At 42.3% G+C, this 26,299-nt stretch overlaps 1 protein-coding gene across 2 annotated transcripts in view; it reads left to right on the top strand.

Annotated features, from left to right (window-relative positions):
* The window catches only part of ANKRD29 (ankyrin repeat domain 29), a 42,949-nt gene extending 18,884 nt beyond the window's left edge, over nt 1-24,065 (top strand). For both annotated transcript variants that reach the window (XM_044295652.1, XM_044295653.1), the window contains 6 exons: nt 1,827-1,925; nt 12,975-13,073; nt 17,403-17,501; nt 20,121-20,216; nt 22,907-23,005; nt 23,301-24,065. In XM_044295652.1, the coding sequence (XP_044151587.1) occupies nt 1,827-1,925; nt 12,975-13,073; nt 17,403-17,501; nt 20,121-20,216; nt 22,907-23,005; nt 23,301-23,390 (582 nt within the window). In that variant the 3' untranslated portion in view covers nt 23,391-24,065. The remainder of the gene's footprint in view (nt 1-1,826; nt 1,926-12,974; nt 13,074-17,402; nt 17,502-20,120; nt 20,217-22,906; nt 23,006-23,300) is intronic.
* Nucleotides 24,066-26,299: the final 2,234 nt, after the last annotated feature.

Below are 26,299 nucleotides of genomic sequence, written 5' to 3'. Positions count from 1 at the left end.
GCGATAGCCTAAAATAAAAAAATATCTTATACTCACCTCTTTCTCCAGCTTTGTAGAACAGCACTGGAAGAAGGGGTGAGTATAAGATAATTATTTATTTTAGGCTATTGCAGGGCTTGTCCGAAGTTCATAATTATCTCAGACAACTTCAGGACCTTAAGGTCCATTTAAGAAGCTGAATGAAAGGTGTTTACTACATGTTTCCTTTTTGCTTGTCATGAGAAGCAATCATAGTATACATATAAAAGAATATTGTGTACAGTATAATTTAATTCATAAGTTAATTTCTGTCTGAAGTATAAAGCCGCATTATCCCTTTACCCTGGCACTAATAGCTAATGTTGCCAAGGCTGCAGGAAATAAGATTTCCAGAGTAACTTTAGGAATTTGTCGGTGTGTGTTTCCAATTCTGCAGTTTAATGCTGCATGGAAGATATCTCTTGTAAAAAAGCACAACTTGAAAATGAGCAGAAGAAACTATGGCAGAAAGGTATTTCAAATATGATCTGTTTCCTTTGGCATCAAAACTCTGTAATTGTGCCAAGTACCCTTCTCCATAAGTTTCAAGTTAGAATTGTGGTAAATAGTAAGAAAAAGTAAATGCAAGAATAAAAGGAAAACGCCAGATCACCAATGTCTCTTAAAGGTCCCACACACTAAATTCTTTGTCTGCTCAAATACTTGTAATGAGGAATAGTAGAGATGATCCAGCATGAAGTAAAATCCAATTTATTGAAAAGATTTATTAAAACATTTTCTCCCGTAAGGCTCCTGCACTTTTTATGACTATAGTTTACATTAAATGGTGTCCTCTCCCATGCTTATATACTCGATTAGACTATTATGGGGGAAAATTTATCATGAGGGTAACTGAAGTTACTTTTTGACTGAGTACTTTGCACTAAATTTATAAAATGTTGCATGTTGTGTGATAAATTTGCCATTTATTTAAACCTTACACTTTAATCTACAAGTGCTACTCCAGTTTTTAGTTACTACCTTCCTATTGGAGTGAGTTTGCAACTCTTTTAAAAAGTCGAAGTGATAAATCTGGAGTGAAAGTAGTTCATGTAGGTAACCATATTCACTTTCCCACCCACTTTTCAAAAAGTTGTGAGGGTGGTATAAAATGGCAAAAAGTCACAGTTTGCTCAAAATGGCACCATAAACTGGTGTATCCCTTGTTCAGTAAGACTCAGCTACAATTTAAAAAAAATGAAAAAGTGTTAAATAAACTTTCAACAATTTGGTATTGATTTCTGTACTACTGAACTGTGCAGCCCTAGACACATCCCTGGTATGGCTACATTGAATGTAGTAAAACCATTTTGAGACGACCACCCAAAATTGGGGGTTGATATTTTCTAAGAAGATACATACATATAATAAGATACGTACTATATGATTAAACAGAAAATCTATTACCGAAAAGCTGGTCTGGATAAGGGAATAGTTTTCTCAAAGAGGTAGTGTTCTGGAGAGGTTTCACTGCGTAATTTACTATAGTATAATATATTATTAACATGGGTCAAGTGAATAATTTTTTGGGATAATCAACGTCAGATTCTCCCTCTGGAATGATTGATACAGTAGTTACAGATTTCTTTGCAAGTCCGTTATTTGCACTTGTAAACCTCAAGGCGTGCACACCACGATCAAGGTTGTGTGCAGATGTCCGTGGATGTAGCCTAGCAATAACTGATTTCTATGTAATTCCATTTTTTAAAGCTGTAAGCTGCAAGACGTTTATTTGTACGGTAGGTATGCACTGTATGTAGCCACCCATGTCAGAGTATCAATTACTCACTTGCTTTTTCTCTACGTAGGATGGAGGAACAGCATTATTAGCAGCCTGTCAGCATGGACATTGTGGAGTTGCTGAAACCCTGTTAAAAAATGGAGCCAATATCCATGATCAACTTTGTGTATGTACAACTGAATCAATCAATTACTATTATTACGAATTACTATGAATTAGTTTGTAGAAAACACAAAAAGGAGTTAACAACAAAGTGCCTGTTGCTGACGTCTTCTGCTAATACAAGTTTATTCATGTTTGAAGCAAATGTTCAATCAAGGCCGCAGTCACGTGACCGTGTGTGTGTGTGGGGGTCTCACTTATACAAATAGCATTTATCATGTAGATAAAGCTAATACAAGGCATTTACTAATTTATTGTAATTGTCCATATTGCCTCTTTTGCTGGCATGATTCATATTTGCATAAATTCTCAGCCTGATAGAACGTTAAAGGAAACAAAATAATACATTTTTCTTAAGAACAATTGTATAAAAAAAGGGGGGCATTTACACCCTCTTCAATCTAAGACAGGCGAACAGGATACTATATATGTATAGAGGGACTAAGATAAACGCCATCTACATGCACAGTAACCTGATTTGAAATCTGTGGTGCACTATCATTGGATAGACTCACTTTTGTTCATACCAGTGCATGTCAGACACAGGCGTGATGAAAGCAGGTCCGACCAGTACCAGAAGTCTCCCTAATGTTTTCACTTCCCAGTGTTCCTATCCAGTTTACCTGGGTGGAAGGAAGCCGTAACCTGACGTATTCAATCAGTGTACTGCAGTGTACTGCAGCATAAATAAAACTGCCCCCTGCCCTGCCTAGCATACTCTTAAGTTTTAATGTTTAACGCTCGCTCAACGCGTTTCTGTGTGGAGATACACTACCACGCTTTCTCAGGAGCGATTGAAACAAGTAAGTGGCACAGTTACTACCGGTTGCTACATTGTAACTGCACTGTAGCAAGCGGGCATCAGTGCTGTGATGGCCGTATATATGGCCAAATGAACGCCAGACTGATATAATGTAATCCCCTCCCCCGGAGGTGTGTGCCATCGCTGTAGGCTAATCGGGAGTATGGGTGCTTCAACTGACATGCCCCCCGACGAAGCCGAGCGAAAGCTACGGCATTGCAACCCGGGAAGTGAGCACATGTAAGGGGGGAATCGGGACCCGAGGCTCAGAATCATCCAGTGTATAGCATCAATAGTATTGGGTAAAATTATATCAGAGAGGTACAAAGAAAAATGTAAATAAATGAAATATCAATAAAGTAACATAAATGGTACAGAACACAGGCCTCTGGATAGTCCGGAGCTAACAGAACTGGCCAATAACGACCGGTTCTGCAGCCATAACAGAGGGCTGAGCATCCAGTTAAGTTGTAACCCAAGGTGAAATATGGTTACAGATCAGCCCTACCAGGTAGCATATTCAAGATGAATCAAGCCAATCAAATGACCAATGTGTTTAACTACCAATTGGGCATATAAGATTGTCTATAAGGGCTAATGAAAGAGTAAGAATGTGATTTATAGTTAGATTAAGATCACTTATCAACCCTACCAGATTTGATTACATATCCGTCTAATGATTACTTGTCCGCCTTACTCTATATGGTCATTTATCAGCCCCGTTGGATACCATATGAAAGGCTAAAACAGAGCAAGGAGAGTCGCCATACTGCGTCACATAAGCACCCCATTGTGCAACACTAATTCCTTATTAAATGAAGCACACATATAAGATTGCCTCATTTAGTCCTTTGGGACTCACTGTCCGAAGTTTAAATATCCATTGGGTTTCCTTACAGAGTAGCATTGTATCGATGTCACCACCGCGAATGGGTCTCTTAATATGTTCAATCCCTTGGACCATGAGTGCACCTGTGTTACCACCGTGATGGTTACAGATATGACATTCAACCAATGTCTCTAGATTGTTCCTTATATCTGACAAGTGCTCGTCTCCGTATTTCACACTTCGTCTTGTCCACATATTGCAATCCGCATTGGCATGTGAGCAAGTAGATCACCCCCACAGATGTGCAATTAATGAAAGATCTGATGAGGTATCTCTCATTAGTGACTGAGCTGGTGAAGGATGCGCTCTTTGTTATATTACTACATGTGTTTATTAATTAAAAGTGATACTGACTTGAAGGACAGTATAGCACAGGCCAAAGAATTCAGTGCACATACTGATTTTGGTAAAAGGGAGACTCTCCTACAACAAAATATTGATTCACCTGTCAGTAAAAAAAAGGGAGAAAACATTTCAAGTACAATAGAGACATCAGGGACCTTAAGGAAGGCAGGGTGTTTGACTATAATTCAAAACGGAAGATAACCCCTAAAGCGGAAACCGACCAATCCTCCTCAGAGTGTGATACTGACACTGATCAGAGAACCACTCCATCCAAGGGGAGAGGAACGCTAATTAGAGGCTCCCAAAGACCAACAGTTGGGAGACAGAGAGGCAGATCGGGTAGGGGCATGAGAGGTTTTTTTTTTTAGGCAATACCCCCCCAGTCTCGGACTATCTGTTGCGGAAGAAAAAGTGACCACAATTTTCCAAATAGACGAACTATAGGTCATTAATTTACCATAGCACACCCTATCTCCACCTGAAATGGAGGTTCTCAAAAAATGCTTATCTTTTGTCCCTCTAAAGAAATGTAACCTGTTTAATTGGGTGAAAGATCTAAACCTATTTGCGTGTAAGTTAAAATGGAGGAAATGTTTCCTCACCCACGATAAGCGCAAATGCCAGGAGTTGGGAATAGATATGGAGGATCTCCAGGATGTTCAACTCCTGGCTGATCTTTATGTGAAGGAACAAAGACATTGGTGATGGTCCTTTCACTGATTGGAGAACTCCTTCCAAAAAATATCCCCCTTTAAGTGACACCACACCTATGAACACCTTTGTATCAGTGGTCACTGAATATCTCTAGCAGTTGGAGGGGAAGCAATTTGGTCCAGACAATTCGAGCTGGGAGGAAAGAAATGCTCTGAGGGATTTGGAAGGCGACACGACTGTTGTTATCAAACCATCAGATAAAGGGGGCAATATCATCATAGTGGATTACAACCTGACATGTGTTTTAGGATACTGGAAGATGATGCCACATATAGACGGCTTTCTACCGATTCGACCCCCATATTTAGGGCCCAATTTTCTGTACTTCCCAATAAGGCCCATCAAGACAAACTCATCAGCAGGACGGAATTAGACTATCTGTTACCCAAGTTTCTGGTACTTCCCACCTTCTACAGCTTACCTAATCTACATAAGGTAGGCACACCGATTAAGGGGAAACCTATTTTATCTGGCATAGGCAGCCTCACGGCCAATATCAGCACCTATATTGATGTGGTGCTGAGACCATTCGTGGTGGGCCTGCTGTCCTATGCCACAGACACCATGGATGTCCTGCAGAGACTGGATGGCATCCAGTGTGATGGGGATACATGGCTGGCCAGTTTAGATGTTCAGGCCTTGTATAGCTCAATACCTCATCACACTGGATGCCAATCCATTAAGGCCTTCCTCCAGCAAAGGAGTGAACATCTCAACCGACACAATGCTTTTTTGATGGATCTTATTGAATTTACTTTAACACACAATGTTTTTTTGTTCGATTCTCAGATTTTCCAACAGCTCAGGGGAGTTGCGATGGGCAGTCCTTGTGCCCCTACCTTCGCAAATCTCTACCTGGGCTGGTGGGAAAGAGAGGTTGTCTTTAATGAAGCAATGGACCATTTTACATCATCGATATTGATCTGGATTAGATATCTCGATGATGTATTTCTGCTGTGGAAAAGCACTAAGGACATGCTCGTCCAATTTGTGGCAGAACTGAATGTGAACCAGTTTGGCCTGTTTTTCATGTTTTATATCAACGAACGTGAGAATACGTTTTTAGATCTTTATTTCCTTGGGGACAGAGGGAAAGATTGTCACAAATCTGTTTAGAAGGAAGACAGCAACGAACAGTCTTTTGCGCTGGGACAGTGGTCATCCTCTTGCCCTCAAAAATTCCTAAGGGACAGTATTTGAGGGCAAGAAGGAACTGTTCAGAATTAAGTGACTTTAAGATAGCCCCTCGTGATCTGAGGACCCGATTTACCAACCGGGGATACCCACAGGAGATCATAAGACAGGCATTTCATCAGTCTATGAGCATCAACCGTGAACAACTCCTAAGCTCCAAAACCACGGCACAGAAAAAAAGGATTATAGGCACCTACGATAAAGTGTACAAACAGGTACGGGAGATCTTACAGGCACACTGGTCTATTTTGCAGTCTGACCCAGATATAGGGGACTTGATGTCTGAATGCCCGCTTGTCACGTATTGACGTAGCTCGAATCTACGTGACCGTTTGGTCCACAGCCTTTATCAGCACCCTACATCAGCAACGTGGCTCAAAAACACCTTAACAGGCACTTTTCCGTGTGGCTCTTGCGTAGCCTGTAGTAATATAATGAAGAGCACATCCTTCAACAGTGTCACTAATGAGAGATACCTCATCAGATCTTTTATTAATTGCACATCTGTGGGGTGATCTACTTGCTCACATGTGGATTGCAATACGTGGGCAAGACGAAGCGTGAACTACGGAGACGAGTGTGTGAGCACTTGTCAGAACAATCGAGAGACATCGGTAGCACATCATACAGTCCTGTTAAAAAGTTTAAGACCACTTGAAAAATGGCAAAAAATCATATTTAGCATGGCTGCATCCTAACAAGGTTCCAAGTAGAGCTTCAACATGCAACAAGAAGAAATGGGAGTGAGACGAAACATTTTTTGCGCATTCAATTTAATGAAAGCAACAAATAAACTGAAACAGGCTGTTTTTCAGCTGATCAAAAGTTTAGGACCACATGCCTTTGAAAGGCCAAATCTGTGCAAAGATGTGGCTTAATTGTCATTTTCTGTCAGGTAGTCACACGTTGTGATGGCAAAGGCAAAAAAACTCTCTCTTTTTGAACGTCGGGTTGTTGAACTAACAGGGTAAGCAGGGTCTCTCACAGCACGCCATCGCTGCTGAGGTGGGACACAGTAAGACAGTGATTTGTAATTTCTCAAATGATCCTGAGGGTTATGGAACAAAAAAGTCAAGTGGAAGACCCCAAAAATTTTTATCAGCACTGAGCCGGAGGATCCAATTGGCTGTCCGTCAAGACACTGGACGATCCTCAAACCCAAATTAAGGCCCTTACTGGTGCGGTAGCCCCATAACCATCAGACGGCATCTGAGACTGAAGCAAAAAAACAAAAACCGTCTTCAAAGACCTCGTTAGCTTGAACGCCACAGAACTGCTCATTTGGACTTTGCAAGTCACTGGGAGGTGAAAACATTAGAGAGACTTCTGGTACTGATAGGACCTGATCTCAGTGGCTGCTTCATCACGCCCGTGTGTGACATGCACTCACTGGTATGAACAAAAGTGACTATGCATGTAGATGGCATATACAATTGTTCTTAATAAAAATATATTACTTTGTTACCTTTAACGTTCTATCAGGCTGAGAATTTATGATTATTGTCACGTGTAGGGGATCCCGCGAAGGACCTCTGAGACGTCAGGAACAGAGGCACTCAAAGTACACACAAGGAACAATAGGTGAGAACCCACTGCGCCACTGACTGGCAATACTCTGGAGGGGCATGACTAAGCAACACCTGGTATTCACTAGAGCCTCAGATTGTGAGGATAGGCTTGGGCCAAGGTAGTTGCCAGGGGCTACTCCAGAGCATAAACCGAGTCAGTGGCAGATGGTCCAGACAGACCAGGAGATACCTACGAAGGTACCAATAGTACTAGAGTCCACAGACAGACAGGCGGAGACATACCAGCAACAGGTAGAGCAGAGACGGAAGCAGTTACCTGTACCACAAGCAAAGGGAACAAGCAGCCCCAGGCAGAGCTGCACACGGAAGGCGAAAGGGCATACAGAAACATGGTAATTCCCCCTCCGGCGCGCCAGAACACAAGGGGACGTGCAGCCAGCCTACACGGCAACACACGTCACGGTGAACCGCATCGTGACATTTATAACTTGAATGTATACCGTCTAACGTTATTTTGGAGTGTATGATTCATTTTTGCATCACATTATACACCGCTCATTTCCTGGGGTTACGACCACCCTGCACTCCAGCAGTGGCGGCCGTGCTTGCAAACTATAGGACTGTACTGGGATTGTGGTTGATTGCAGGGTGATCGTAATCCCTGGAATAATAAATATAATTTGCTGAAGTGAGACAACCCCTTTAATTCTTATTGAGCTTCTATAAACTAACCTTTATTGCTGGAATAATTATTCATTAACCTATAAACTAGCACAAGGGGACAATTAACCGTTGATAGTCTCTGTCGACAGTAGCACGAATAAAGCTTTGGGCCCGAGCTCCAGACCTTAAACATGGTTCTTTTAAAACAACAACAGTTATTTTTGATAATTAGAAAGATATTTAGACAAACTGCTGAATAAACTGTAAAAAATTACTTACTTAACATATTTGAGCATGCCCTAGGAACAGATGAAGATAGGAAGTAAAGGTGAATTGACACATGTAGATAATTGGGCAGATTATTGGGAACAAAGGTTCCTGCGAACGCTTGTTCCCAGCAATCTTCCCAGGTAAATGTGCCGCTGATCACCCGATGAATGAGCAAAACACTTGTTCATTTGATTAAACTTTTGTTCATGCAAACACCTAAATTATACTTTCTGGGCAGCAGATCGTGCCATCTAAACAGTGATCTGCTGCCCAGAAACAATGCAACTGTATGTGGACAAGCGATCACAAAAGCCTCATCGTTCTCATACTGTGGAGGAGATCACTGCATGTAAATGTGGTGCATTACCTCCACTTAATGAGCCGCCAACTGTCGGGAAAGAAAGCTTTCTTCCTGACAACCTGCTGCTCATCTGCACATGTAAATGCTCCTTAAATCAGACGAAAGACAACAGCCATTGTGGGTTAAACAAACAAAAGAATTCTTAATAATGTTGATTAATTCAACATAATTAAATGTATTATTTCTTGAAATGGAACATATTACTTAATGTATCCTGTATTGCTGGAAGGCAAAGTACAGTGTGTTAGCTTTATATAATTTTAACTAATGAGCTGAAGAACGGGCATGTTTTTCTATAACTTACAGTATCTTTATTTGATAAAATTGGATAGTGAGGTTAATTCCTAATTCAGTTTCTACAAGAGTAGATTGAGAGATAGATAATAGAGAGAATGATTTTGGATAGATAATAGAAGATAGATAGTCATGACAGAAACAAGGTACACTCTCTTTGAATTCTACGGTTTTACCTATCGGAGGTCAGCACTGGAATTGCAATGCATTGTCAACATTGTAGTCGGGGCGGGCAGAGAACTTAAAGTGCCCCAGAAAAAAACCTAAAAGTGGTCCCATGTTGTAGGCGAGCCCAAATTGACAGAAGGCAGGGAAACACAAGTAGGCAGGGCCAACACAAACCATAAGTAGGCATGGACAACAGAAGTAGGCGGGGCCAGAAATACCACAGTGCAGCATAAAAAAACGCTGCAGCAAAACCAAATAAATATTGCCTTATCCCCATACTGGGGACAGTGACACTGTTGAATTCCGGAGGGCACCAGGCTCCTGACCAGGTGAATAAGTACCTTATGCTCCTAGCATTAATTAATGCTGAGAGCATCAGATCATTGTGTACCTGGACAGCAGCCAGGAGAGCTTGGAGGCTTCCTGGGCATTGGCCCATCAGGAAATTTCCCTGCGGGGTCTATAGCTAATACACCCCTGATTGTAGTAGACATTATTCACAAATGGAAAACATTCAAGACAGTTGACAATGTTCAAAAGAAAGGACATCCTAGCAGAACAATTCGAAAAGACTGAACAAGTATTGCTTGTTTGGAAAGGTTGACAGCAGAAAGCTTCTTCTTTCTAAAAAGAATATGGCAGCATAGCTTAAGTTTTCAAAGTCGCATCTGAACAAACCACAAAACATCTGGAACGTCTATGTCAAATGTGAGGCAATCTATTCAACAGCTAAAGCTTGCAGAATCTGAGCCAAGCAACAGGATAATGATCCTAAGCACACTAGCAAACCTATAGCAGAATGGCTGAAAAAGAAAAGAATGGTGTTGCAATAGCCCAGTCAAAATCCAGACCTCAACCCAGGTGAAATGCTGAGGTGGGACCTTAAGAGAGCTGTGCATAAACAAATGTCCACAAACCTCAATGAACTGAAGCAACGTTGTAAAGAAAAGCAGGATAAAATTCCAAAAAGAACAATATAAGAGAATCATTAAGTCATACAGAAAACAATTACTCTAGGTTCAGGTACTTTCACACTAGCGTTATTCTTTTCCGGTAGTGAGTTCCGTCCTAGGGGCTCAATACTAGAAAAAAACGCTTCAGTTTTATCCTAATGCATTCTGAATGGAAAGCATTCTGTTCAGTAAGAATCAGGATGTCTTCAGTTCAATCCCTTTACGGTCGTTTCTCTGGCCAAAATTCCGGAACACTTGCAGGCAGTCATTCATATTGAAATGTATTAATGCCGGATCCGGTACCAAGTGTTCCGGAAAACCGGGTCCAGTTTCCCGGTCTGTGCATGTGCAGACCTTTAAAAAGGCGCAAAAAATAAATACCAGATCCGTTTCTACGGATCAGTCTACAAATGATATCCGTTTTCATACAGATTTCCGGATCCGGCAGGCAGTTCCGGCGACTGAACTGCCTGCGGGATCCTCACAACGCAAGTGTGAAAGTACCCTTCCCAATCTGCATACAGAAATCCAGCAGGGTGTTCTGGCAGAGAAACAGACTTCAGGAGTTCACCATAGCTGGGATAGCCAGATAAAGCCATGATCCCCATTTACTATAATGAGATTCGATGGGGATCCAGCTGATTTCCAGCATTAATGCCGGCTATTGGCCGGATAAAAAGTCCTAAATGCATGATTGTTTGACCAGCTGAAAGCCAGCATTTCTGTGGGTTATGGCATTATCTGGCTATGCTGGATACAGTGTACTCCTGCAGGCTGTTTCTCTTTCGGAACAGCCTGTCGAATTTCAGAATGAAGATGTGAACTTACTCTAAATGTTGAGCTACAAGCTACTGATTCATGGAATGTACTTAGTGTTTCACACATGGCTTTTCCATTATGGCTTCATTTTTGTTGAAAACATAATGACATGGTGGAATCTATTGTGTTCTCTTCATCTGAGGTTATGTTTACCTAATTTTAAGATAAGGACCAGATGTTTTTCTTATGTTCTGATACATGAAGAAGATGTACTTAGTTTTTTTCATGACTACAGGTCCTTCTAAAAAAATTAGCATATTGTGATAAAGTTCATTATTTTCTGTAATGTACTGATAAACATTAGACTTTCATATATTTTAGATTCATTACACACCAACTGAAGTAGTGCAAGCCTTTTATTGTTTTAATATTGATGATTTTGGCATACAGCTCATGAAAACCCAAAATTCCTATCTAAAAAAATTAGCATATCATGAAAAGGTTCTCTAAACGAGCTATTAACCTAATCATCTGAATCAACTAATTAACTCTAAACACCTGCAAAAGATTCCTGAGGCTTTTAAAAACTCCCAGCCTGGTTCATTACTCAAAACCGCAATCATGGGTAAGACTGTCGACCTGACTGCTGTCCAGAAGGCCATCATCGACACCCTCAAGCAAGAGGGTAAGACACAGAAAGAAATTTCTGAACAAATAGGCTGTTCCCAGAGTGCTGTATCAAGGCACCTCTGTAGGAAGTCTGTGGGAAGGAAAAAGTGTGGCAGAAAACGCTGCACAACGAGAAGAGGTGACCGGACCCTGAGGAAGATTGTGGAGAAGGACCGATTCCAGACCTTGGGGGACCTGCAGAAGCAGTGGACTGAGTCTGGAGTAGAAACATCCAGAGCCAGCGTGTACAGGCGTGTGCAGGAAATGGGCTACAGGTGCCGCATTCCCCAGGTCAAGCCACTTTTGAACCAGAAACAGCGGCAGAAGCGCCTGACCTGGGCTACAGAGAAGCAGTACTGGACTGTTGCTCAGTGGTCCAAAGTACTTTTTTCGGATGAAAGCAAATTTTGCATGTCATTCAGAAATCAAGGTGCCAGAGTCTGGAGGAAGACTAGGGAGAGGGAAATGCCAAAATTCCTGAAGTCCAGTGTCAAATACCCACAGTCAGTGATGGTCTGGGGTGCCATGTCAGCTGCTGGTGTTGGTCCACTGTGTTTTATCAAGGGCAGGGTCAATGCAGCTAGCTATCAGGAGATTTTGGAGCACTTCATGCTTCCATCTGCTGAAAAGCTTTATGGCGATGAAGATTTCATTTTTCAGCACGACCTGGCACCTGCTCACAGTGCCAAAACCACTGGTAAATGGTTTACTGACCATGGTATTGCTGTGCTCAATTGGCCTGCCAACTCTCCTGACCTGAACCCCATAGAGAATCTGACAGTGGCCTGTTCCAGTGGTGGGTGACATGAAGCCTGATTCTCTGCAATGGGACCTCTCTCCAATTGATATTGGTTAATTTTTATGTATTTAATTTTTATTTGTATTCATTTCCCTATCCACATTTGTTTGCAGGGGATTTACCTACATTTTGCTGCCTTTTGCAGCCCTCTAGCCCTTTCCTGGGCTGTTTTACAGCCTTTTTAGTGCCGACTCTAGTAATGACCTATGTAAATATAAATTCTTCTAAGCGGCTTTTGTATTTATCAGTAGTAATTTTGTTGATCAATGAAGATCAGGTAGAAACAACAAAATAAGATGAGCACCTACCATATACCTGAGTTGGCACTTACCTCAAGGGAAATAATAAAAACTAAAATAAAAAATACATTGGGGCAGATGTCTCAAAAACTATTCAAATCTATTGCAAAGGAATTTTGGAGTAGTTACCCATGCCAACCAGACCCCTGACATCATCTTGAAACTCTCCCTAAATGTCTGATTTATTCCTCAGTCCTGACAAACAGAACTGGTAAAGGTCTGGAAAACCTCAAGTATATTAGATTGCTGATGGTGTAAGGTTTAAGTATATTTCTTTCATGATCTTCAGGTCTGGGTCTGTGAGGGTTAAATGTTAGTTTTAATTGTCTTTTTGTTCCTGTTCAGGATGGGGCAACCCCTCTCTTTCTTGCGGCCCAGGGAGGCTTTGTGGATGTAGCTCGATTATTGCTGACTTTTGGAGCAAAGTCAAATCAACCACGACAGGTAACCATATACCTCCAGTTCTTCTTCGTCCCTCCTCTGTAGCCAGCAGAACCTGCTTGGTCTGTGTACTATTTGACTTCGCTCTCCCTCAGCTCTTACAAGTTTAATGTTTGACAAAGAAAGCCATTTCTCTATCAGCTACAAAGTAAGTATAGATTTATGAACTAGTTCCAAGAATATAGATTGTTTAGGCTGTGCAAAGGGCAGCTGCTCATTATAAACTGACCTCCACCACCTATTCAAATTTCAAATGGAATTTCACCGCTCTACTTGATGTGACAATTTACTGTAGTCAGGACATTGCTTTACTTTATCAACAATTTTCATATAAATTTTTACTTATAGGAGTTTTCCTTAAAGGGGGTTTCCACTCTTTAGATATTGATAATCTCTCCTCTGGACAAGTAATCAATACGTGATTGGTCGTGGTAGTGGTGACGTGACAAAAGTCACCCCCACCGATTAGCAGGGGCGGATTAAGGACATCATATGCCCAAAGCTGTCTACCCAACTCTGGGTCCCTCCCTTCATTTTCCCCTGACATTCCCCCTTCTGTGTGCCGTCCAATCGTTTTTTTTTCCTGTATAAAGAGCCTGTGGTGGTCCGTGAGTGCTGCATGTGACAGCCTAGGTCATGTGACATCACAATTATCAGTCACATGGCCATCCAGGTGAATAGGGCGGAGCTGCAATACCAAGCATAGCTGATGTTATATGGCCAGCGCTGTGCTTGCTAAGCAGTGAGGAGACCGTGACACTCACAGGAGCACCACTATCTTCAAACTGCTGAAACTTATGTTATCTGTAGTTATCTGATAGATATTAGATGTCACCTGCAGGTCTATGTAGCTCTCTGAGTACAGATAATGTAGTAGATGTTCCCTGCAGTCCTATGTAACACCCAGGATAACACAGTAACAACCCTATGGGTACAGATAACATAGTAGATGTCCCCTGCAGTCCTATGTAATGTCCCAGATAAAACACCAATAACTCTCTGGGTACAGATAATGTAGTAGATGTTTCCTGCAGTCTTATGTAAGACCACAGATAATACAGGACTGCAGGGAACATCTCTGGGTACAGATAATGTAGCAGATGTTACCTGCCTTCTGGCGCTGCTCCTCTGACCTCCTCCTTTTCCGGCTAGGATACAGCATTGGTGTCAGGAGGGGGATGCAGGGACTGTCAGCAGCTGAGAGGGAGCCTTCAATAGAAGCTGTGCGGCTGCCTAGCCTAGGTGGACAGTACTATGCGTTTCTGATTTCGTAACGTATGCATGTGGCCGTTTGGGGTGGTGTTGGGCTCCACAGAAATGTTTGGGCTATTGCTGATCAGCTGTTTGTGGCAGCCACCATGGATGGAACCAGAAATTAGAAGGCTCTGTCCATTATGTAGTGCCCATGCTGGTGTACTGCAACTCAGCTCCCATTCAAGTCAAAGGATTAACCCATCACACAGTGGACAGCGTATTCTGCTTCTGACTGTTTAGTTTCCAGTGCTGGCAGCCACTGAAAACAGCTGATTAGAGGGGCTGCTGAGTGTCAGACCCCCGCTGATCAGATAATGGTGACCATAAATGGCCATCAATGTCTAAGAGGTGGAAACCCTGTTATCAGGGCCGGTGCAAGGATTTTTGCCGCCCTATGTCACTCACTTACTGACAGACACACACACACACACACACTGACAGACAGACACGCACTCAGACACTCACTGAATGATGTACACAGAAACTCACTGACAGACACACATACACTTACTGACAGACACACATGCACTCAGACACTCACTGAATGACGTACACAGAAACTCACTGACAGACATACTCACTGACAGACACACATACATTCACTGACAGACAGACACACACTCACTGACAGACATACACCTACCCACTGAAACACACACACAAACTCACTGACAGACACGCACTCACTGGCAGACAAACATACACATACTCACTGACAAACACACAGACACTGACTGACTGACAGACATCCACACTCACTGACATACACACACAGACACATATACATTTACTGACAGAAAGACAGACATACATACACTCACTCACTAACATAAATACACAGGCAGACACTCACTCAGTCAAACACTTAAACACTCACCTCCCTGGGGTCCAGTGTGGTGCAGCTCCTTAGTCCTCCAGCACGCTGTTTAGTATGCCGGAGCCGGAATGACGTCATATTCCGGCATCACAGAGGGCGCATGAGGGAGGAGTGGGGAGCTGCTAGAACAGCCTCCCTTGCCGCCCGCCTCCTCTCCTCCGGTAATTTACTGGCAGAGCAGGCTTCTGCCATCAGGGTAAGCAGATGCCTGCTCTGCCATATTTAAGAAGGACCCCCACCTCCTGGCCCCCCTGTAACGGCGCTGGGGGCGGCTCAAGAGCCGCTCACCCAGGGCTGCAGCCCCAGTCAGGGGGAGCCCATCAGGGCGCCCCCAGCAGGCCGGCGCCCTAGGCGAACGCCTAGTTCGCCTATATGGTTGCAGCGGCCTGTTATATATAGATTGTGCTGTATAAGCATAAGTGTCCATTATAGAAACAGCCCTACGGCTAAACCACCCTTTGTCTTCATGGTCCAATTATCTGCCAAATATTCTGCATTAAAAGGGTATACCGGGAGTAAAATATTGATGGCACCCCCACCAATCAGCTGTTTGAAGAGCTTGTGGAGCTCCAGTGAGTGCTGCAGCCCCTTCTTAGGCCTTCGATGTCACATAGTCTACTGTGTGTGCAGCTCAGTCCCATTCAAGTGAGAGACCAAGTACAGCCATTACACATTGTACAGCGATGTGCTTGGTATGCTGTGAGGAGACCATGGTCACAGGAGTTCCTTGCCTCGTCAGACAGCTAGATATTGATGACCTTCACTGTGGATTCTAAATGTAAGACAGCATCCAAGTTGTCTTACATTTAAAACAGAACCAGGCGTAGAAAATGATGAATGAGATGGGCCTGCCGGCCTGCCTCCTTTCCTGTCCATAACTTGCCCACTTTTTTGGTGAGCAGGGAATAAGTCGCAGATTCTGACACACCATAGCGTGCGACAGAATCTGCACCAGATATACGCCACAAAATGAGCGTATATCCAGTCATAAATGGTCCCCATAATCATTTTCACAGCGTAGCACAGAGCCTGGCACTGGCATAAAAACTGCTGCGTCGTTACAATGTTTTTGCCGTGTTCCTTTAGTTATAGTGCTTCCCTTCTGCCATGATACATCAGAATGGGGCTAAACAGTGAATTTACAGTGAGCTAGTCGAATGGTACAAACTCTATAGTAAAGCGCATGTCGCCATCTGCTGGCAATTTTAAAGTAGCACGTCACTTGTATTTTCTGAAGCAGTGTGGCACACTCACACATAAAAGAAATGCGTATTATATGTGCACTGGTCCTGACGCGATGAGTGCCTATGTCTGGCTAGTAAATTGTTATAAAACTAGGAGGCATCTGTTATCTGCAGGGCCTATGATGTTCATCAAACAATTACAGATCCTCTGTTTGCATGATTTGGTTCCCATTAGTGTGTTCATACTTTTTCTGCCAAACGTATGTGACAAGATGTGTAACATGGTGGCAGCTTATACCTGTATAGACTTCAGAGTCCCCACAAACTACCAGGTGTGTACTCCTCCTGCAGCTTAAAGGGCATCTGTCGGCAGATTTGTAGCTATGAAGCTGACTGACCTGTTGTATGTGCGCTAGGCAGCTGAAGGCATCTGTGGTGGTCCCATGTTCATATGTGCTGCATTGCTAAGGAAAATGAAGTTTTAATATATGCAAATGAGCCTCTAGAGCAATGGGGGCGTTGCCGTTACACCTAGTGGATCTGCACTCTCTGCAACTACCGTGCTTCCTGCACTTTGACAGGACCAGGCAGTGTAAATATCATCACACTTGGCTGGTCAATCAATGTGCAGAGGGCACAGCAGTTACAAAAAGAGCAGAGTCTCTAGGAGTAATAGCAACGCCCCTGTTGCTCCTAGAGGCTCATTTGCATATATCAAAACTTCATTTTTCTCAGCAATGAAGAGGAACATGAGACCAACACAGATGCCTTCAGCTGCCAAGCTGTAACAGGTCAGCCAGTTTCATAGGTACAAATCTGCCGACAGATGCCCTTTAAAGCCCCCTGAATGGAGGAATGGGTGTAGAGTGATGTTCAATTAGATGACAGATGCCCTTACCGTAATTAAAAGTAATGCAAACATAAAAATATAAGGTAGGTCGACATGTTAGTGCCTTAGTGGACTTATCTTATTGCAACAAATGTGATACTTCATATATCACAACATTTTTTCTTCAGGATGGAACAACGGCTCTCTGGATAGCGGCACAGCTGGGATACAGTGAGGTGGTGAGAGTCCTTCTGCTGAGAGGAGCCGATCGTGATGCTGTGCGGACAGTAAGACCAAGTGACTTGTCAGTAATTATCAGTCGTGTTGAGTGAATCGAAGTATCTGACTTCGATCCGAATTTCAGAAAAAATTAGATTAGCTGTGAAGCCGAATTTTCTTGCGTGTTCTGGTAACTAATCTATTTCTCCTGAAATGGCAGTAGAAAACCCCAAAACATACTCATACTTCATCCATTTGTGTGTGAAGACGCTGTTGCGGCCATTTGAATTGCAGAAACCGCTTAAAATCTCATGCTGGGTGACATGTGCGTCACCGCACCCGGCCAGCGTGATGACGTCATCGAGATTTCGCTCGGTGTCTTCACCTTATCTACTTGCATGCGTTGTAACACTTGCTGCTCACTATCCAGAGTGAACAGTGAGTGTCCCCGCAAATTCAAGTGAATGCAGTAGTTTTTTTTCAGTTATTTTAACCCCTGGGCTGGTGTGCATTCTTGTTAGTCACTGTTTTATTAAGTTTAAGGGGCACACTGGGTTGCACGGTGAGGAGAGTCAGTAACCAGGTGAGATTAACCAAACAAAAGTCTCTTTACTGTGTACAAAATAAAAGTTTATTTATTTTATGCACTTATATATTCTGCAGCGCTTTACAGACATTAGCCTCCAACGGAGCTCACAATCTAAGGTCCCTATTAGTATGTATTTGTAAGAAACAGGAGTAGCCAGAGGAAACCCACACAAACACAGGGAGAACATACAAACTCCATGCAGATGTTGTCCTTGGTTGGATTTGAACCTAGGACCCCAGTGCTGCAAGGCACCAGTGCTAACCACTGAGCCACTGGATTTGTAGTATAGCCAGCAATTGTGAAAATTCTCCTCAGATGTCTAAGCATGAGCTAAGCAAGTAGTTGAAAACCAAAGAAATACAATGTGGGGTGACTATCAACTCCTCTCTGTTGAGAGTGAATATATGTTTTTTTTTTTCTGGTAAAAGAGGTGACAATCAATATAGCCACTACGGACTAGGTAGCACTGGATGTATGAGGTTTAAATGCATCCACAGTCCCTTCTAGTTTGTTGTCCTATATACCTCTATATGCATTCAAGTAATGTATTATTACCTATATGCATTCTATTAATGTACCCTGGACCAACTTAGGGTCTTTGTGTTCTCAAGCAAGTAGTTGGCAGCAATTACTCTTTCTCTTGTTAAAGTCTCTGGAACTGGCATCTCTGGCAGGCAACTGCAATCTAGCAACCGTAGCTGTAGTGCCCACTAATCTGAATTGTAGAGGGTGTCTTAATAGGTTACCCCTCTCTCGCAGCAGGGTCTGGAACGATTAATGATGGGTTACCTTGCTGACTCTAACCCATGCAAATCCCCCTTCAGATCTTCCTCTCTTTCATTCCCTGGAGCTCGTGGAGATAGTAAAGGATCCTGGGCTTGAAGCTCTGAAACTTCTGGAGCTAGGGGTGTGGCCAGGATGGTTAACTCTGCCCATGCCTGTCTCATGTTTACACATGCTAGGTGTACAGTACACACTTTTAATCACATTACAAACCAAACATTTGCAAATACTCTCTTCCACTGGGGTATAAGAAATAGACAATAGTAGCATGTATTTGGCTTCAAAGTCAGCTCCAAATGGCACTGTCTACTGTTCTTTGGAGTTCATAATTGTGTCAGTGTCTGGGCCCTCTGGTATTCTGGTGGGCAGATCTGATGCTGTACAAAGGTATATTTGGGGGGACCATGAAAAGCTCTGTTTGGTTTGGTTATACAGCTGAACTTCTATCTCCTTTGTGATGTTAAGGGGGTCTATAGATTACACAAAGTATTATTTTTTCACTGTTTCTATCCCTTTGTAATTCCACCTATAAGTTTTCAACATCCTTACCATCATCACCCCCAATTGCCTCTTTCACACTCGCCTTCATATCACTTCTCACATACATGGACACGCCACCGCCTTTTCTATCGACCCTGTCTTTCCTAAATAGTGTAAAACCCTGAATATTAACATCCCAGTCATGTGAAGAGTCAAACCATATCTCAGCCATGACTTCTGGCATTTGTGAAAATACATTTTAAATTACTGTTACCTGTAAAGTGAATATCTGGGATTTTTTGGGTACCTTGGTAGATATTGTTGGTATGTAACTGGTCCATGTTACCAGCGGCTTTATTTTTCATTGGTGTACACTTCTGCCCAGTCTTCTTCCTACTTTCCTAACTAAATCACCACTGTCCCCTCCTATATCACATTCTCTATCTACACTATCTACTCCCTTATTAGTATGACCTCCTCCCCCAAGTTCTAGTTTAAAAGTTTCTCCAGCCGTCTAACCATTCTTTCCCCCAGAGCAGCTCCAGGGGCGTCAAAGTTTCTTTACTGTAAGAACTGTGAATCTGTGGAATAGACTTCCTCAGGACGTGGTCACAGCAGGAACAGTAGACAGTTTTAAAAAGAGTTTAGATGAATTCTTAAAAGTATATAACATTAATGCTTATGAAAATCAGAAGAGATCTGAGTCTCATTTTATTCTGGGATTCGTGTCCCAACCTATCCCTTGGTGGAACTTGATGGACTTATGTCTTTTTTCAAACATATTAACTATGTAACTTATGTAATTCCATGTCTTTTGTTTTTCAATTCCTGACAGGATGGGACCACTGCACTGTTCAAAGCTGCATCAAAAGGCTTCAGTGATGTAATAGAAGAGCTGCTAAAGTTTTCTCCCACACTTGGTGTTTTAAAGGTAAAAAAATGATCCGAAAAACCGATAATACTTACATAACCATACATCAAAGCACAAAGGGCTAGTTTATCAAGCTCTGCAAGCCAGAATTCTTGTTCAAAGAGCTGCAAGTAGAGGCTTTGTGAAGTTTTGGGGGTCACTTGGGCACTTTTGTGACATATTTATGAAGTGCAACTTTTTAAAGGGAACCTGTCAGCTAAAAAATGCCCCATTAACCCTCAATATTTCCTTACGAATGTGCTTGTCATGTTTCTAAATTAAAACGAAATGTCTGTGGATCACTACAGCTGATTGATGGATTTAAGGTGCTCTTGGTTTATGTGACCCACCCAGTCACATAAAACGTATAAAAATATAGGGATTAAACCAGGCACTCAAATATGGATTATAGATCAAAATTAATGAATAGCAAAATATAATATATCGATATACATATAAAATGACATAAAAATTCACATAAGGATAACCGTTAATCAAATAGCAGCAATATATGGCCAATAATTATAGCAGCTTAGGTTTGAAAGACCGCAATCCGAACAAAGGTCTATGCAAAGTTCCAGGCGGTTTGAGTTAAAAAACCGCACCCTTAGTTCAATTGAGGAATGTAGCTTGAAACAGCCTGGATAGTTTGAGTTCAAACAGCCACAGTCATTATATCAGTCTTTAAAGAAAACCGCAATTCCAATTGTTTTAGGAGGTCTTGTGAACATTCACCGATGCTACTCGGTTATAGTAAAAAGTGACTGTGCACTAAGGTGGCATCCCACCTATTCAAGCAGTTTTGTGAGCAGATATTTGGATGACTCGGCACCCACAGCACATCTTCTTTAGGCCCGGACATAGGACAAGGAAACACCGACCAGGTAAAGCAATAAAGTTGCTTGAAAAGGTGGGACGCCACCTTAGTGCACAGTCACTTTTTACTATAACCGAGTAGGATCGGTGAATGTTCACAAGACCTCCTAAAACAATTGGAATTGCGGTTTTCTTTGAAGACTGATATAATGACTGCGGCTGTTTGAACTCAAACTATCCAGGCTGTTTCAAGCTACATTCCTCAATTGAACTAAGGGTGCGGTTTTTTAACTCAAACCGCCTGGAACTTTGCATAGACCTTTGTTCGGATTGCGGTCTTTCAAACCTAAGCTGCTATAATTATTGGCCATATATTGCTGCTATTTGATTAACGGTTATCCTCATGTGAATTTTTATGTCATTTTATATTGCATTTTATATCGATATATTATATTTTGCTATTCATTAATTTTGATCTATAATCCATATTTGAGTGCCTGGTTTAATCCCTATATGTTTCTAAATTAGTTTTTTGCTTTGCTCTCTGATGCACCTAATCGCAGAAAAAAACAGTTTAATTGGGCGGCATGCCATATGTAAATTAAGTTCTTGAAGTCAACAGCTTTCTGGCTTGAAGTCAAGCTTGCCGTGCCCCCTTCCCGCCCCTTCACATTTGATTGATGGCCTCCGTTTAATTTCATGTACGAATCCAGCTTGAAATTTCATGCATGCGCCGTATTGTTGGGATACCGGCGCCTGCTCATTCTTCCCCGCTGCTGTGTACTTGTCTTAAGCAGCTCAACTCAGGTACAGGCTCACCCGTGCACGAGTGTGCCACAAAAAAATCCTGTATGTATATGTCACTAACAGGACCAGGAGCATGATTTGTTTTGTGGTGCGCTTGTGCACAGGGGAGCCTGTACCTGACAAGTACACAGCACAGTACAATGCGCAGGTGCCAGTATCCCAACAATACAGCACATGCGTGAAATTTCAAGCTGGATTTGTTTGTGAATTTAAATTGAGGGCATCACTCTAATGTGAAGGGGGAAGAAGGGGGCCCTACGAGCTTGACTTCAAGCCAGAAAGCCGCTGCCCCTTTGAATTCTTTTACATACGGAATGTGGGGGAATCAAACAGTTTTTTCAGCGATTAGGTGGATCAGAGTGCAAAGAAAAAAAACAACTTTAGAAACACGATGGGAACATCTGTAAGGCAATATTGGGGGTTTATAGTGTGTTTTTGGCTGACAGGTTCCCTTTAAAAAGTCACAAAAAAGTTGCAACTCAACACCAGGCATCCCCCAAGGCATACTTTTACTGAATTAGGCTCAACTACATTGTAGTTTTGCCAAATTTATTATTACTTTGCGCTATTCTCATAAATGTGGCGCAGGTACGCCTAGCAACTTCATTCTAAAGACTAACCTCAAATACAACTACAATAAGAAATTCCCCCCCAATGTCTACAAGTTGCCACTCTGTAATAATGTCAGGAATATTCTGTTTATAACTATTTATAGGGTGGGAAAATATAAAACTAGGCCTCAATTGCTATGTTAGCAGAATAATTTATAAAAATATAATACTGGAATCATGGGGACTGAACATATTATTCCATAACAATTATATATTAGATTTTAGTAGTGCATGGTTAGATAAGTGGCTCCAAGACCCATCAATCACTGAACACCTCTAGGTGAAACTAATAGATTACACTGGAGAAAAACTCCATCCTGGATTTTATCTGTTAGTATTATTACTTACTGTTTCTAAAACTTTACTTGTATTATCCATTAGGCAACAAGTTCATCTTTTGACTTAGTAGGAAGAACGATCTTAAGATATCACTGATGACCTTACTGTTTATGTGATAATAAATCTAATTTTCTCTAGAATGGATCCTCAGCCCTCCATGCTGCAGTTCTTGGTGGAAACCTTAAATCAGTTTCTCTCCTTTTAGAAGCTGGAGCCAACCCTACAATTAGAAATAAAGTGAGTTACTACTGTAATAATTACATTAATGTATTGTATTATCTATACACATTGCTCAGTGGATCTGATTCTCAGAATGCCAGTGCTGATAGTAACAGAATTTGCAGATACCTCAGCTACCAAATTAATGACATGCATTGAAGGGGTTTCCGACCTCCCCCAAACCAGCAGTTGTCATAAAATTTTTAAAGAATGCTCATCAATAATTAAGTCTCGGAACACCCATTTCTCACTATCACTCCAGTACATTCTATGACAATAAGACTATAATTTACTATTATTTATATTTTTGCAGGCAAATGAACAACCGGCAGATCTTACCAAAAATGAACGAATGTTACGTCTCCTAAAGACAGCAGAAGCAATTAAAAGTTCCCTGTCTTAAGATGTATTATTTATTCCTTTTGCTTTAATATAGCATATTTTGCCCTGTTTTACTGCTGCAAGCCTGATACTAAGCTGGCTCTTCACATTGTGCTAATGTATATTATTTAGGAAAATATTGCAATTCTAGATAGAAAAATGGGAATTTCATATGACCCATAATGCCTTTACCAGCTAAGTCCTAAGACAGTTTTAATGTAAATACTGAGCCATACATACTCAAGGGTCAATATATGTGCCAGCATATTAGGTAGTTCCAGATGGAAAAGATATCAGGGGAAAAATCAAAGTCATGTAGGACATGTTCAGATCACCACAGTTAGTTACAAAGTGAACAACATACTGTGCAATTACAGCAATAGTTTATAAATGTTAATATGAAAAGTTTTCGGCAGTGGGCAACTAGAGACTCTTCAATTTAAGAAAATTGTAAGCAGGGCCGACACAGGGTACACCAGGCAAATGGCCCCCCGAATCAATTTAAACTGACCCAACTTTCTAATGAAGGGATTAAAACACAAGCAGGTACGGGTATACCGAATGTAAATCCAGTGACTTAGGCCCCTTAACACTAGCGTTTTTTGTGGATCCGTCATGGGTCTGCAAAAACGCTTCAGTTACAATAATACAACTGCAATGATCCGTCATGAACGGATCCGGTTGTATTATGTCTTCTATAGCCATGCTGGATCCATCTTGAACACCATTGAAAGTCAATGGGAGACGGATCCATTTTCTATTGTGCCAGATTGTGTCAGAGAAAACGGATCCGTCACCATTGACTTACATTGTGTGCCAGGATGGATCCGTTTGGCTTAGTTTCGTCAAGCGGACAGCAAAACGCTGCATGCAGCGTTTTGGTGTCCGCCTCCAGAGCGGAATGGAGACTGAACGGAGGCAAAGTGATGCGTTCTGAGCGGATCCTTTTCCATTTAGAATGCATTAGGGCAAAACTAATCCGTTTTGGACCACTTTTGAAAGCCCTGAACGGATCTCACAAACAGAAAGCCAAAACGCGAGTGTGAAAGTAGCCTTACAAGTGATGTCTCCATGGATTTCAGTTGTTCTCTTCCCTTTTCTTTTTAAATTGGTCCAGATGCTCATGCACAGACATATTCTACCAGGGGTGTGCAGCCCCCTCTGCCACATAAAAGGACACCAGTATTGATAAATGGCATACTGTTACAGATTTTCCTCTATAGCAAAGAAACCCCTATCTAGCTACCCTCTTTAACACTGCCATCCTGTAGCCTCCACCAATACTGTGCCCACTGCTTCCCGTATTCTCCCATTAGTTTTATTTTAAACTGCTTCGAATGTTATAAAATAATAAAAATAGTGGAACATTACTGATCCCACCCCTCGCTTCTCAATCACTGCCCACAGCGGCCTCATGTCCAAATGGAGGAGGACTTGGAAGTACAGAGGCCAGTGAGAACACAGGAAGCAGCGGAAGAAGAGCAACATTCTAGTCAATTTTCTAAACTAATTTAAACCCTTCATAACACAGACCCCAGATGAGACACCAAAATTTATAGACTTTCACACCAGACCCTAAAATTAATAGACCTCCAGACCAGACTCCAAAATGAATACAAACTCGAGAGAAACCCCAAAATTTATACAGACCTCCACATTCCAAAATTAATGCAGACCAGACCAGATCTCAAAATGAATCCAGATGTCGGATTAGTCCCCAGAATTCATACAGACCCCTGATTAGACCCCAAGTCAGACCCAAATTCATTCAGACCCCAGAGCAGACCCCACATTTATACAGACAACAATTTATACCCCCACCTCACTTCTCTGTCCAAAAAATGCAGACCAAAAAGAAAATATATACTCCCTTCTCTGCTCCTCCTCCGGCACCACCACTCTTGGTTTAGCACTTTCTCCTGGCATCAGTGTTGCATTGTGTCCTGATGTCGCACAGAGCCAGGTCATAGTGTCTTGGAGCTTTGCGTTGCCAGGACATAGTGAATCACTGGCGCAACCACAGTATCTCCCCACATACACTGAACACTCCCTTACCACACAGTATCTCCCCTCATACTCTGAGCATCCCCATCCCCCACAATATCTCCCCGCATACACAGAGCTCGCCCCCCCCAACAGTATCTGCCCCTCATAAACTGAGAACCCCTACAATATCTGCCCCTCATAATGAGAGCAACTCCCACAGTATCTGCCCCTTGTACACTGGGCACCCCCAATAGTATCACCCCTTATACACTGAGCATCCCTCATACAGAGAATCCAGCATGTTTACATCATGGTCAAACTCACTGTAAAGCAAGTTCCTCACAGGTCAGCTGCCATCTTCTTATATCTTCCTCAGCAGAATCTCTTCTCCCTAGATAAAGCCCTCCTTATGGCGCTCCACACAGTCCTCAGTGCCTTGTCCTCCTTCCCTCACAGTGCTCCACACAGGCCCCTCCTACTTCTTTCACGCATGCTCCAACATGTACTTTCTCCTCCCTTCACATGGCTCTGCAAAGGCCGCTCCGTGCCACTAAATAGTGCAGCCCTGGATGATCCGTGGTGAGTACTGCTAATGCTAGAAACACCATACTCAATGTTTCTCAAGCCTCCTGTACTAATGCGTGATTCCACAATGGAAGCAGTCATTAGTTAATTGCACCCTACCTTATGGGTAGCGGAGCGGCACCTTAGGTGGCCGACTACCCTTGCCTACCCGTCCTGGCCTTGATTGCAGGTGGAGATCCAGACTGCACATCCACACTGCTGCTAATAGGGGGTGATGAAGACTGCATAGCCATATTGCTGTTACAGTGAGTGGTTCATAATACACAGGCAGACTGATGTTATAGCTGGTGTACCAGACTAAGCAGCTAGTTTGCTGTTACAGGGAATGGTTCATACTACACAGTCAGACTGCTGTTATAG

This window comes from Bufo gargarizans, chromosome 5, assembly GCF_014858855.1.
Source record: "Bufo gargarizans isolate SCDJY-AF-19 chromosome 5, ASM1485885v1, whole genome shotgun sequence".
Classification (NCBI taxonomy): domain Eukaryota; kingdom Metazoa; phylum Chordata; class Amphibia; order Anura; family Bufonidae; genus Bufo; species Bufo gargarizans.
This window is presented reverse-complemented; position numbering and strand designations above follow the sequence as displayed.